The 14,027-nt window shown below is 37.2% G+C and overlaps 1 protein-coding gene across 1 annotated transcript in view; it reads left to right on the top strand.

The window, feature by feature from the left end:
• Positions 1–14,027, top strand: part of furinb (furin (paired basic amino acid cleaving enzyme) b) — an 88,592-nt gene that overhangs the window by 70,943 nt on the left and 3,622 nt on the right. The window contains exons 8-14 of the mRNA XM_052598183.1: positions 854–1,026; positions 4,162–4,374; positions 7,347–7,447; positions 11,360–11,463; positions 11,577–11,694; positions 11,907–12,086; positions 13,509–13,633. Coding sequence (XP_052454143.1) covers positions 854–1,026; positions 4,162–4,374; positions 7,347–7,447; positions 11,360–11,463; positions 11,577–11,694; positions 11,907–12,086; positions 13,509–13,633 — 1,014 coding nt within the window. The remainder of the gene's footprint in view (positions 1–853; positions 1,027–4,161; positions 4,375–7,346; positions 7,448–11,359; positions 11,464–11,576; positions 11,695–11,906; positions 12,087–13,508; positions 13,634–14,027) is intronic.

The following is a 14,027-nucleotide window of genomic DNA, read 5'->3' as shown; positions in this document are numbered from 1 at the left end:
AATCAAACAAACGGCCACGGAATCATTCTTATTAATTAGATTCTTTCTCCCAATATTACACTATGTTCTAGCCAGACGCGACATAACACTGCGACAAGCAATTCATCTCAGACCAAAGAAGTCAGATTTTTGAAGTAAAATTTGCATATAGCATTGTGACAAAAAAAAAAACTAAACTAAACTTAAACTTTAATCAAAAGGAAATATTTTCCAGATTTAATTTTAACATATTTGACCATATAAAAACTATAATTATAAAAATATATAATTATAATAATTATATTTAAGTTTATATATTTATATTTCTCATGTCATTATTATTTATTTATTTTTGTATGTATGAATGCCATATTTTATTTTATTTATTTTAAATTGTAAATTGATCATATTTAAGGTCCTTGCCATCAAGTCCCTGTACAGTCACCCTTACTTCATTTAGTATGTACAGAACCACTGAATATGCAGTATTAGTCTCCGCTTCCTCTCAATCACATCAGCTCAGACTACAGGTCATCAACAAGTTACGCAAACAATGTTCCTGTGATATGTTAATGATTTGAATATTTGACAGGGTTGTCAGCAATAGTGTTGACTGATGAATTGGCACAATTTCTCTTTAAGCATAATAAAAACACTCATTGGTCTAAATCCTTCTCCATGTACTTTTATAGTCAGCTTTATAGCAGCATTTTCACCTTCAGTCCCAATAGAAAACTTTGTGCTGGAAAGTGGAAACTCTCTCTTCCAAATATCCATCACATTTACAGACAGTACATTTCCACAAAAGCCATTTTTCCTGTCTCTCTGGTATCTTCATCAGTGCTCTTTCTGTGTGCTTCTGTTCTGCATGCAGGTGTGCGGATGTTGGACGGAGAGGTAACAGATGTTGTGGAGGCTCAGTCTTTGAGCTTGAACTCCCAGCACATCCACATTTACAGCGCCAGCTGGGGCCCAGAGGATGATGGGAAGACTGTGGATGGCCCTGCCAAACTTGCCAAAGAAGCTTTCCTGCAGGGCGTTACTGAGGTCAGTATAGACAGGAAGAGATTTTACCGCTGGAGGTCTCCAGGTCGCTAGTAGGCGTTTCTGACGCTGGACGTTCTAGCATTATTGGTGGGTTGCGTAACTGACCACCATAGCTTCTGAAAATATGATTACAATCGAGATGTATTTTCAGTAACATTAAGATTTTCATTTTATTTCTGTTTCCTTGCTATTAAAATGTGTTCTTATATCAAATGCAGGAGTGCATAATACATCACAAATGCTTACAACTTCTGAAATCCATTTATTTTTTATATCCATGCAAATGTGCAGAAACAAGTAATTTTGAGCATCTCATAGGAGACTCGTAGCATTCATGCTCATTTGCATTAATCAAAAATCCAAAAGACGTGCCTAGAAATCACTCATATCACTGTCTCCTCAAGTCAGTGTCAGCATGAAGGCTCACATCAGGTCATGCGAGCAGTTTTTAGTTCAGCTAAATGTGTCACAGCTGCCATCGACTCCCATCAGCACCTCTGCTGGAGGAAGCAGGCTGGACAGGGTGAGCTGTAGAAGATGTCATCCCCTGCATTTACAGACAGAGAATTGAGAGAGATTACAGGATTACAGAGAATACTATCTTCAGGGAGATTACTGTGATCTTAGAAGAAGATGAGCATTTGTTTTCTGTTTTCATTTTTGATATGTTAATTCTTTCTTGTGTGGCACACATAACCTCATCCCTTGTGAGCGAATACCTTGATAGAGTTTCAGCATACACATTGCACTATGAATATGAAAATCAGTTTGTTTTCATCCGTGACTCAAAAATGAGGCTGTCTTGTTCCTTTAACCCTTTCTTTTAACAGTGTCTTCCTTTTATGGTGTTTTCAAAGGCAAATATGACAATTAATTTTTAAATATATAACATAAAGAGTAAGCAAAATTAATTGTCATATTTGCCTTTGAAAACACCATAAAAGGAAGACACTGTTAAAAGAAAGGGTTAAAGGAAAATTATTTATTTGCTATATATATATATATATATATATATATATATATATATATATATATATATATATATATATATATATATATATATATATATATATATATATATATATATATATATATATATATATATAGCAAATAAATAATTTGAATATCTTAATATGTTTTCAGATGTCATTTATTCCTGTGATGGCAAAGCTGAATTTTCAGCATCATTACTCCAGTGTCACATGATCCTTCGGAAATCCTTAAATATCCTTCAAATAGAAATCTTATACATTATAGATACAGAGCTGGACCGATTTATCGTGTTATTGTATTCTATATGTAGTACCAGTCAAATGTTTGGACACACAAATGGGAAAGTGTCCGACAATCTGTCTTTTTTTACTCCATAATATCGGTATCAGTATTGGCCCCCAAAAAACTTATTTATAAAACTTATTTATGTCTTAACTGTTAGTTTTTAACCATTCAGTGTGTCTTTGCCAAATAAAAGTATTAATTTCTTAAAAATAAAAAAAAATCCTGCAACCCCAAATGTTCGAGCGGTTATGGATATAAAAAAACACTTTACCTATGTGGTAAATCATCAGGAACCATTTGTGCTACAGAAATTAGTGATGCCTCAAATTACGATTTTTGCCTAAAGTCTAGGCTTTTTCACACACATCTTGTTTGTTCATGTCAGTATTCTTTTTATTACACTTTCTTTTATAAACATTGTGCTATCAAGTATTTTAAACTATTTTCTCACAACTTTTTTTCTCCTCAGACAGTGTCACAGCAACTTTGACATTTAGTTGAAAATTCCATCCTGTCTTCTTCCCAATGAGCATGTTAAGACATTCTAACAGCCATTTAGGAAGCTTGCCTTATCTTCAGAATAACTTAGTAAAATCCCCATAATGGAATTAAAACCACCTGCTTTCGCACAGAAACTATAAGATTTGACAGCGAGAAAAGAGCATAATGTTTGAAAGGCAAAGAATCTGACCTTTTTAGGACGGCTGCCCGCCGCGAGTGCTGCTTTTGTTTCATCAACATGTCCTTGGTAATCGCAGACATGCTTTTGTCAGAGCGTTGCAAAAGATTTTATCTTTTGTCTTGTCTGTGTGAATAATGGCACTTTGATACAGCCGCGCAGACTGAGTTTGACTGCTGTTAATTTTGGTGGGATTTAAAACCGATTTCTCCCTCTAGTAATTTACTCAAATTACGCATCCCATAAACATCTGCCTCAGCAGTGCAACTCGCATACTTCATCCCTTTAGGATTTTATCCCCAATTTTATCATTCCTAGAATTGTACCTTTAAATATTTTTGAACCAGATTGCGGTGTCTCAGACAAACAAACAAACTGTTTATGGCCGCAATAATCCTGAGTCAGTCAGCTGTGAATATTACCCATATGGACAGCAGAAGATAGAACAGGAACTTTAATCAAATTCTGCCGACTTGCTTGACTGCAGCGTGAGAGGAGACTAATATATGGGAAAAGAAAAGTGGCGCTTTGTCAGCTGTCCAGCCAGTATTACTAAAGCATTAAATACAGCAGATTCCAGAGGTCACAGTATTGGTTTTAAATTAATCATGACAGCCATAATTGGCTCGTTCAATTGGATTTTTGTGGGCTGTTGTAATAGAGATGAGGCCTGTGCACACAGACATTAATGGACACTACACAGATGTTTGATTCATAAATTAATTTGTCTCACATAGCCAGGCGTTTGATTTGCATAAAGACTATCAGAAGCTTATTCTGGCCAAGTTAAGTTTTGATGCCAGAGACCTCACAAATCCCATGATTAGTTATACCTCAGAACGTTTGTATGAGCCTAGCAACTTAAATAACAGTTTGTTTCCAGAAGGGATAAAGTCTCAAAAGGCCAGCCAATCAGATTAGAACTGGTGATTTTTAATTAGCGCTTGCCAGTTATGTAAACAGACAGGTGGATGAGAATATAAATAGTTTTAGACTGGTGTCTGTCTTTGTTGACAATATCATTCAAATATTTGGTCCCAATTTTTTTATTATATATTTGTTGGTGAAATTAAGACTTCTTTCAAAAACATAAAAAATGTCCAAACTCCAATCCTGTGAATGGTAGTGAGAGGTACTTTGGAAGGAGTGATTGATCAGGTTTTATGCATCTGTTCTAGGGTCGAGGTGGCCTGGGCTCTATCTTCGTGTGGGCATCGGGTAACGGAGGACGAGAGCGGGACAGCTGCAACTGTGACGGATACACTAACAGTATCTACACGCTGTCCATCAGCAGCACCACACAGTATGGCAATGTGCCGTGGTACAGCGAGGCCTGTTCCTCCACCCTCGCCACCACCTATAGCAGCGGAAACCTCAACGAGAAACAGATTGTAAGTTCAAATCTGCAAACAGACCTCCATACATATTTAGCATAGTCACATATGTTAAAGTATTTTCATAAAGGAACACACTGCATCTTTACACATAAAGTGTATTTTTATTTTTTGTTAACAAAATATCCTTGGATTCATTTTTTATATTTTTAAATAATATAAGATTTATAATAAAACATTTATAAATGCTACTTTTTAAATATTTTTTTTTGTGCATGTGTGAAGCATAAACTTTGCAAAAAGTTTTGTTTTAATATAATATATTCATATAAAATTTAATATGTTTTTGAAGCCTAACTTGAAAGAAATTGATCGTTTTATTCCGTAAGAAACTTTCACTTCATTAAAGAATCTTAAAAACTATCACAGAATGGTGATAGTTTTTATGAAGACTGGAGTTATAGCTGCTCAAATTCAGTTTTGCCCTTGATACATTGTTTATATCTTTAGTTATATAACTATATATATATATATATATATATATATATATATATATATATATATATATATATATATATATATATATACATACATACATACATACATAGATAGATAGATAGATAGATAGATAGATAGATAGATAGATAGATATAAACAATATGTTCTCAAAAGTTAATTCCTTTTGCAATGAAAGTAAAAAAAGTGCATTTTTCAGTTATCTATGCAAATGCTTACAAAAGCCTTCAGATGTGTTTATTATCAGAAACACATACACACAGTTTGCTACAACCGTGTCTCATTAAAGGCTCCAGAAATAGAATGAATTCAGGTTTCAGCGCTGCAAAATTTACACATTAACAGCACACTGACGGATCATCATGCCCTCACACAAACGCTGGCATTCTCAGTTGTAAGCAGAACTGTAAGCGTCCCGAGTGTGCCAAATTTTCTGCTTGGTTTAAATGGCCACGTCATGACTGTACACAGGAAAAGTGAGTGATGGAGTGCCGCCCCGTTCAGCGTGCTGTGAAGATGAAGTGTCAGGCTTTGAAATGATTTCCACATCTGCCGCTGTGATTTCCTGTGGGCTATAAGAAAAAGAGCTCTCTGAACGTCATGCCCTAAGGAGGCAAAAAAAATCACTTCAGAGCAGTGTCTGAAAACTTCCCAATCACAGGTGCTCCGGCTGCATGCCATACACATCTGCTTCTCTGCCCCGACATTTCCTATGAGAGTGGAAATGAGAAAAAGGTGTTTGAAAAAGCAAAGAGAGAAGGAGCATAGAAATTCGACCTAGTGAAAGACAGCAAAAGACATAGAGGCAGCAATTTTGGAATACCAAACATGCTGCACTGCCAAATCTTTGGATCTTATTTGAAAGTTTTCCCCTCGTTTTCAGTTCCATACCTTCATTTTATCTGCATAAGCTGTATTTGAGCATGCCTTTGCAGGCTTTTTAATTAGGGCAAGCTAATTAGGCCAAAAGACGCCTATAAAAAGGAAATGCCCTTCACAAGTTCTAAAAGTCATTACTTTGGATCATCTTGATGAGAATCTGGGCTATTAGTTTGAACTGTGGCTGCGTTTCTAACAGAATTCAGAAGTCATTTTAGAAAAATCTGTCATTTACACACACACTCATGTCATGTTAAAGAATGTCCTAGTCACTCTTTTCTGGATAATTAAAGTGAATGAGGACTGGGGCTGTGAAGCGACATAAAAGCCGTCTTTACAGCTTATGAAATATTTAAGTCTACTGAAGTCATATGATAGAAGTCGTGTAAGTCATATTCACTAAAACTGTTGACATCTGCCTCAGATCTCCTTGACGTTTTAATGATTCATTAACATTTTGTTCACAGGAATTGGAATGACACAGTTCAGTCATTGATTCAACGATCTCGTTCAGCGATTTGTGATTCATGAGCATTTTGCTCACTAAAATTGGAATGATTAAGTTTGGTCATTGATTCAAAGATCTGATACATGATTCATGAATGATTTGTCAACTGGAATTGGAATAATCCACTTCAGACTATGATTCAAAGACATAAATCATTGATTAATGATTCATGAATGATTTGTTTATTGGAATTGGAATGATCCAGTTGAGTCATTGATTCAAAGAAATAGAATGAGTTATGTTTTTGATATTATATATTATCATCACAATTCCTTATTTTATATAGCTAGCAGAATATCTTGCTAGCTGGATTTTCTAACTGATAACTCTTTTTGACCAGTTAAATTTGGTTCGCTCAAATTCACACTCACATTGAGGGGAAAATATGATATTTTTGTGCTGTCGGTAGTTATGCGAACTGTGAATCTCTGATTCGCTCATTCCTGTGAAAGTGGTTTCAGACTCTCCAGGCAAATCTATCTCTACCAGCTCATTGAAGCTCATCTGAGGTGTTTCAGGTGGCTTTAGGGTGTTACTTTGCTTGATGTCAAGTCTGTCCCAGTATGTACGAGTGCGATAGCTCCCCATCTCCCTCTTCTGAGACCTCCAGTTCCATTAAGATGACAAAGGCAATAAACCGATTCAATTTAAAAATGGACGCAAACTTGCCGACAGCGGTGGGGTGGGATTTTGAGTATGTATTTGTCTGTATGTGTTTATATCAGACTGAAGGGACAGAGACAAATAAAAGACAAGAGAAAGAGTGTGTGTGGGTGTCTGGCAGCTGCTCACCTGTGTATGCTCTGATGGTTCTGTAGCCTCGGGCTGGTCGTACTCTCATCCTGACCGTTGTCAATCACACAGGCATGTCGCCGTGTCTCTTATGGTGTGATTGAAACCCAAATCCCTCATGTGTGGGGTGCCAGCTTATTAAGTCTCCCAAGCTGTCACGCATCTCATCTCAGAAGCGGCAGTGAATTTGGTTTTTCCTTCCCTCTCGGACTTTGACAGGCGCCTCTGACTGACGGACGCCCTCACATCTTATATATAGTTGCAAGCAATGTCCTTCCGATGGCTGACCACTAACACACCTGATCTTTCCATATATTTGTTTTCATCTGTGCAGGTGACGACGGACCTGAGGAAGAAGTGCACAGACTCGCACACGGGCACGTCCGCCTCGGCTCCCCTGGCCGCGGGAATCATCGCTCTCGCTCTGGAGGCCAAGTGAGTAATGACAACAATGACACCTGTCTCTACGGACAGACATACGCACACACGCTCTACACACTCCTGTCCATCATTCCCCTTCATCGGTTAGACTTCGTTACCCCTCGTGCATCATCTTCAGCCCTCCGACACACTCTGACATCACCTTGACATTGCTCATCTAAAAAAATGAAGGAGGGATGGAGAGAGATGGGTGATGACTGCCAGTCAACACTCATTGCTCGGGGGCCGATTGACCCCAAGGCCCTTATACAACATCAAGTCATCACGCTCGATTAAAATCTCCTGCAGAGTATTTTATCCTGTACCATGGGAGGTTGTAATAAGGCATGGAAATCACGTCTCACTCAAGCATAAGGTTTCTTTGAATGTTTTGTGTGTGGCGGAGTCACGGGGCTCCTGGTTCACACACAGTGTCTGTGCGTGTGTGAGTTCGGCCCCTGCTGTTCAGGTTTGTAAGCCCCACTGGTGCCGGCTTTGATCGTGCTTGGCCCAACAATGAAAGAGATGGGGACGTTTTTGGGGGAATTTTTATATAAAGACCTCCATCTCTGTTCTCTTTCTGTCACAACTGTGCTCTTTTCATCGGTTGGAAGTCTTTGTGATGTCACGCTGTAGGTGACTTTTGAACGAGTTCAGAAGAAAGACCGTTCACTTTCCACTGAAATGTGTGCTTGTGCAGTAGCCGATACTCTCAGAACTCATGATTTAAAACAAATAATAATGAATTTGTATCATAAAATATCATATATTATATAAAATACATGTCTATTTATTATATATTTGACTTGTATGAACTATATTTTATTATAATTATATATAATATTATTTATTAATGTATATCACAGTACTTCCCACAGTTTGAAGTATACTTGTGGTGGTAGCCGGGTGGAAATCCTCCTATTACTGACGGCACAAAAATGGTCTACTGTGTGACTTTTAACAATATTTTTATTTAATGAAATTAATTTTGATACTGATAATGCTGTGTTTAGGGGGATATGAAGTATTTGTTATCCATTTACCACAAAATCGCTCAACTACACCATTAGCGAGCATTTGAAATATTACTTTTTTATGAAAAAAACAAACAAACACTTTAATGATTAAATTAAATATTTAATTTGTTTTTGGATATTGATCTAGGGCAGTGGTTTTCAACCTGTGGGTCGCGGTGGTATTGCAGGTTGGCCGCCAATTACTATTAAAAGAAATAATAATATTGTTAATATTTAAAAATGTCCAAGTCATAACATAATAACATCATTTCATATTTATAATTAAATAACTAAAAATAAATATTAAACTGTAACTATGCTTCCACTACTCGAGCTCGCTGATTGGTTTAAGAATAAACCAACAATTTATCTTAGATATTTTTGCTGAATATGCTACAGAACAACAAATTCAAACATGCCAGCCCGAGTTATTTTCTGTTCATTGCCAGTTCATTCTAGGGCTGTGCGATTAATAGAAATCGTCATAAAATCACGATTTGAGCGTGCGCAATTTCTAAATCGCTTCATAGCACGAATTTCCCGCGGCCCTGACCTCCCGCAGTGTGCTATCCGATCCAATCAGACTGCAACACCGCTAGCACGAGAACAGAACATACTGTCTGTGATGCGCATTTTTTCCAAGCCTATGTTAACAGATCAGAGCGTTCACACTGCACGAGGTTTAAGGCTATAAATAAAAACGTGCGAAAATAGTATCTAGCACATGAGCATAGAGAGAGTTGTGAGTGCACAGGACGCAGTTTAAGTGCGCACACTCTCTCCGGGCGAGAGCAGCGTGTATCTGAGCAAGCACGACTGGTTTTGTGACAGAGCAAAGGAAATCTGCGTGCAAACAGAGAGATTCTCACTCGTGCATTAATTTAATGTGCTTTCGTGTTACAAAAACCCGCTCTTGCTGCTCCTTCTGCACCGCGCACATACGCACTGCAAACGGAGTCGGCATACATGTGAACCTTTATATTGTATAACAAATCTATTTCAACACCTGAGTCACCACTACAGTTAATGAGCTCTATGAACAATGCATGGCAAAAAAGAAAAAAAGTCCCTGGACATGGGATTTTTTTTTTTTTTTTTTTTTTGCCATAAGTCTAGAAATTTTGTTGCACCTTTACTATAGTGATTATTTTGACTTGTTATTATGTCTGTTCTAGAGACGTTACAACTTTTTGATAAGGCTCTAATTGGTTTTCTTTTGGAAATATGTTTCAAATTCATACTGAATGCATTTATGACACTAAAGCATATCTGTGTGTCAAAATCGTGTTTAAAAATCGAAATCGCAAAATTGATCAAATAAATCACGATAGTTTTTTTTGTGTCCATATCGCACAGCTCTAGTTCATTCAATAAAGTCAGTTAACAATCTAGCTTCGGAGTACTAAGTTATTAACCAAACAATAGCGGGGTCAGTTAATTTTTTTGCAGTGGGCCACACGAACATATGTGTTTGGTTCTGTGGGCCGCGAGTTGAAAAGGGTTGGGAACCACTGATCTGGGGGTTTGGGGCAGAATTCTGCCATCTGCTGGTTACAGAAAAATCTGGAGGAAATACAGTTTTAGGGGGGAAAAAAAAGTGTAATTACTACATACATCCAGCAGAGGCGCTTCACATCACGTCTTTTGCAAACTCAAGCGCTTTATTTTAAATGTAGACATTCAAAAAGAGATCGAAAGCTCAGCCAAGATTGAGGAACAGCTGACCGTAGCTATTTCTCATCTCTCTAAATATATCTAGTAGTAGAGTTGAAGCAAGTGCTGGAAATCCATTTATCCTTAAAGTAATCTTCTTCGTCTTCATGGAGAATGAGGCTGGCATTTTTTATGCGTTTTTAGACACGACAGCTGAACGGCTGAATGCATGTCTCAGTGCTTCTCTTATAATTTATTGATTATAATAGGCGTGATCTTAATGCGGTTTTGCATTAGTGTAGCTATGTTGTTGTTATGTTATGAAATCTTTAAGTGGTGAGGACATTATTCCACCCCCTGTCCATGAACAGATTCCTGGTTTGAGTCCAGCCTGTTTAAAGGCTCTGGCATGTTTTGCAGCTCTGGCACCTCATCAATATAAAAGGATATCTGTTCGATATCTGTGCAAGTCTTTCCATGTACAACATGAGAATTTCAGTAGTCTTATATCTATTAATCACTGAATGTAAATCACAGAGAATCTTGTGCCTTGGCTTTAGGTTCATAAATCGTGCATGCGGCGTTATGGATATACCTGCTAAGTCATTTATTGTGAGGTCATAGATATTGAAAGCTTATGAATTGGATCCCCTTTTTCATAAATCACCCTGAAAAATATATACGGACGCCAGAGCAGGATGTTTTTCATTCTGTTCTACGGCGTATCTTCATGCGAACTCCATTTCTTTTGGGTGGAAATGGCTTGTCATGCAGGTATTTTTGGCAGTGCTTTATGTCCAATTCCTGACGTGAAAATACCTGTTGAGAAATAACACAGCTTTTCAACTTTGGCCGTGGGGGCCACGAGTCTCAAAGCCGCTTGTTTCCGCCATGTAGAGCAAAAAACGACAGAACTAATAAGCTCGAGTCGTGAACCAAGGAAATACAGTTATAAATTGAATCTGATATTGCTGTGTTTTCGGGGGAATACAATTTTGGGTCTTCATTTGAAAAAAACAAAAAAAGCTTTGTCAGCTGTGTAATTACAAAATGATGCATGGCCCCCAGGATGGAATATTTCCATTTGCAATTTTCTCTGACTCGAGTGAAAGAAAAGCTTTAATTATGTGTCTTTCAAAAAGACATCCTGTCACATCCAAGAGGATAATTATGTGCAAATTATCTGTGTGAATATGAAAATAAATCTGTGGCCCTGCTGCAATGTAATACTCGTGCATTTTTTTCGTACCACATCCAGCATGAACCTGACCTGGAGGGACATGCAGCATCTCGTTGTACGAACCTCACGTCCCGCCCACCTGATAACCAACGACTGGAGGACCAATGGCGTGGGGCGATTAGGTAAAGGATGGTTCTCGTTACCAGTCAGAGAGCTACGTTTATTTATTCATGTCTGACCTTGTTACTTTTTCCATCTGTGTCTCTCTCTCTCTCTGTCTCTCTCTATGTGGCAGTGAGCCATTCTTACGGCTACGGTCTGTTGGATGCTAGTGCCATGGTCGCTTTGGCCCAGAACTGGAGCAGCGTGGGGCCGCAGCACAAATGTGTCATTAATATGCTGACCGAGCCCAGGTAAGGACGGTCAAACACCTCATGCAGCACAGGCAGTACATCAATACACCAGATAGGTAATGCCAGCTAATGCCTGCTACTTGGGGACCCAGAGGTCACCGTTTAAGGACAGGCAAACTAGACACATGAAATTGAAAGCAAAATTACGCTTCATCATACTGTATAGTTGCTTGTCAGAGTGGAGTGTAATTTCAGATTCTTCTGTGTTGTAGGGACATAAGAAACCAGCTGATCTTCAGCAGAAGTCTAGATGCCTGCTCTGGGCAGCCGGATTTTGTGAGCTCTTTGGAGCATGTGCAGGCCAGACTCACCCTCACCTATAACCACAGAGGAAACCTGGCTGTTCACCTCATCAGCCCACTGGGAACTCGCTCCACGCTGCTGGCTCCACGGTAAACACACTCAAACACATCATTAGCAAAAATGCATTTGCATACACTACAGTTCAAAAGTTTGAGGTTGGTAAGATTTTTTATGCTTTTGAACAAAGTCTCTTATGCTCACTAATGCTGCATTTATTTGACCAAAAATACAGTAAATCTGGAATATTGTTTTCTATTGTAACATAAATTTTTAAATATAATTTCATCCTTTAGCAAAGCTGAATTTTCAGCATCATTACTCCAGTCTTCAGTGTCACGTGATCATTCAGAAATCATTCTAATATGATGATTTGCTGCTCAAGAAACATTATTTCTTATTATCAACATTGAAAACGTTGAATAACTGCTGAATATTTTTGTGGAAACTGTGATGCATTTTTTTTCAGGATTCTTTGTTGACTAGAAAGTAAAAAAAAACTTTATTTTACAGAAATCTTTTGTAACTTTCGAATTGTCTTAATTGTCACTTTTTTAATCAGTTAAATGCATCATTACTGAGTAAAAGTATACATTTATAAAAAAAAAAAAAAAAAAAAGTTCAATGCTGAGTGAACGCTTCTGCCAGGATTCTGACTAGAACCAGAAAATCTGAGCATATCACACCAGTCCTCAGGTCCTACACTGTCTTCTAGTTACATTTAGGATTGATTTTAAAGTATTATTACTCGTCTATAATTCATTCAATGACCTAGGACCGAAATACATTGCAGATATTTTCACTGAATATAAACCTAACAGAGCACTCAGATCACTAGGATCGAGTCAGTTAGAAATACCAAGGGTTCACACAAAACAAGGGGAGTCCTCCTTTAGTCACTATGCTGCTCAGATGTGCTAAAACACTAGTCAAATTTAAATATAAAATATAAAATATCAAGGTGAAAGTCATCATAGCTTGCTTAGTATAGACCCAGCTCCCAACCCAACTATGAGAATAGAATAACGGCGATATCCAAACTGATTGCACTGTATTTTCACTGTTTTTTTTTTTTTTTTATGTAAAATAATTTTCAATTTCTAACTATTTTTAAATTCATTTTAAATAAGTCAATTTTTAAATCATTTTCAAAGTTTTAAAGTTGCTTGTTTTATTTTTATAATTTTTCTTCATGATTATTTTACTTTCTTTTATGTAAAGCACTTTGAATTAATGTGCTATATAAATAAACTTGCCTTGCCTTGCCTTGAAGTGTGTAAATGATGCATGCCAGCATGTACAGAAAATGCATCTGATGAACAAGAAAACACATTTGCGCACTTGTCTGGCCATACACAAAAAATCCACCCCATTATCTTTATGAAACGTAATTATTTGGATTGTAAATACAAACTCAGTTTATTTCGTGTTCAATTGATATCTTGATTGATAAGTTGTTTCTGCTTCTCCGATAGACAAACACATGAATAAAAATCTCTTTCTCTTGTGTTCAGACCTCAGGATAACTCAGCCGAAGGGTTCAACGACTGGGCATTCATGACCACTCACTCCTGGGACGAAGACCCTCGGGGAGAATGGACGCTGGAGATTGAGAATGTGGCTGGACTTAATGATTATGGTACTACATTCAGCTTTTTCTTAATCAGTGCTTTGTCTAGGTTTTCAGTACAAACATCTAAGCATCCTTTAAAACAAGATAAAGTTACTTAAAAAAATGGCTGGGAAGAAGACAAAAGACATTTCAGAGAATAAATTTTGAGTCCGGATAATTTTTCTTATGAGAATTAAGAATAAATCTCTTTCAGTTTTGTTTGATTTATGCTTGAAACAAGAAAATAAACGATTTGCCAGCAGGATTAGAAAAAGTCAACTTCTTTTAAGATACATACAAGTCTAAACATCTTATGTAAACTGCTTCTCAAGTGTATTTATCTTGTTTTAGGGATGTTTAGATACTGTTACTGCAAAACAAGATGAAAAATACTGATTAAGAAAATGATTTTTTTTATGCT

Source organism: Carassius gibelio, chromosome B25 (assembly GCF_023724105.1).
Source record: "Carassius gibelio isolate Cgi1373 ecotype wild population from Czech Republic chromosome B25, carGib1.2-hapl.c, whole genome shotgun sequence".
NCBI classification, from domain to species: Eukaryota; Metazoa; Chordata; class Actinopteri; order Cypriniformes; family Cyprinidae; genus Carassius; species Carassius gibelio.
This window is presented reverse-complemented; position numbering and strand designations above follow the sequence as displayed.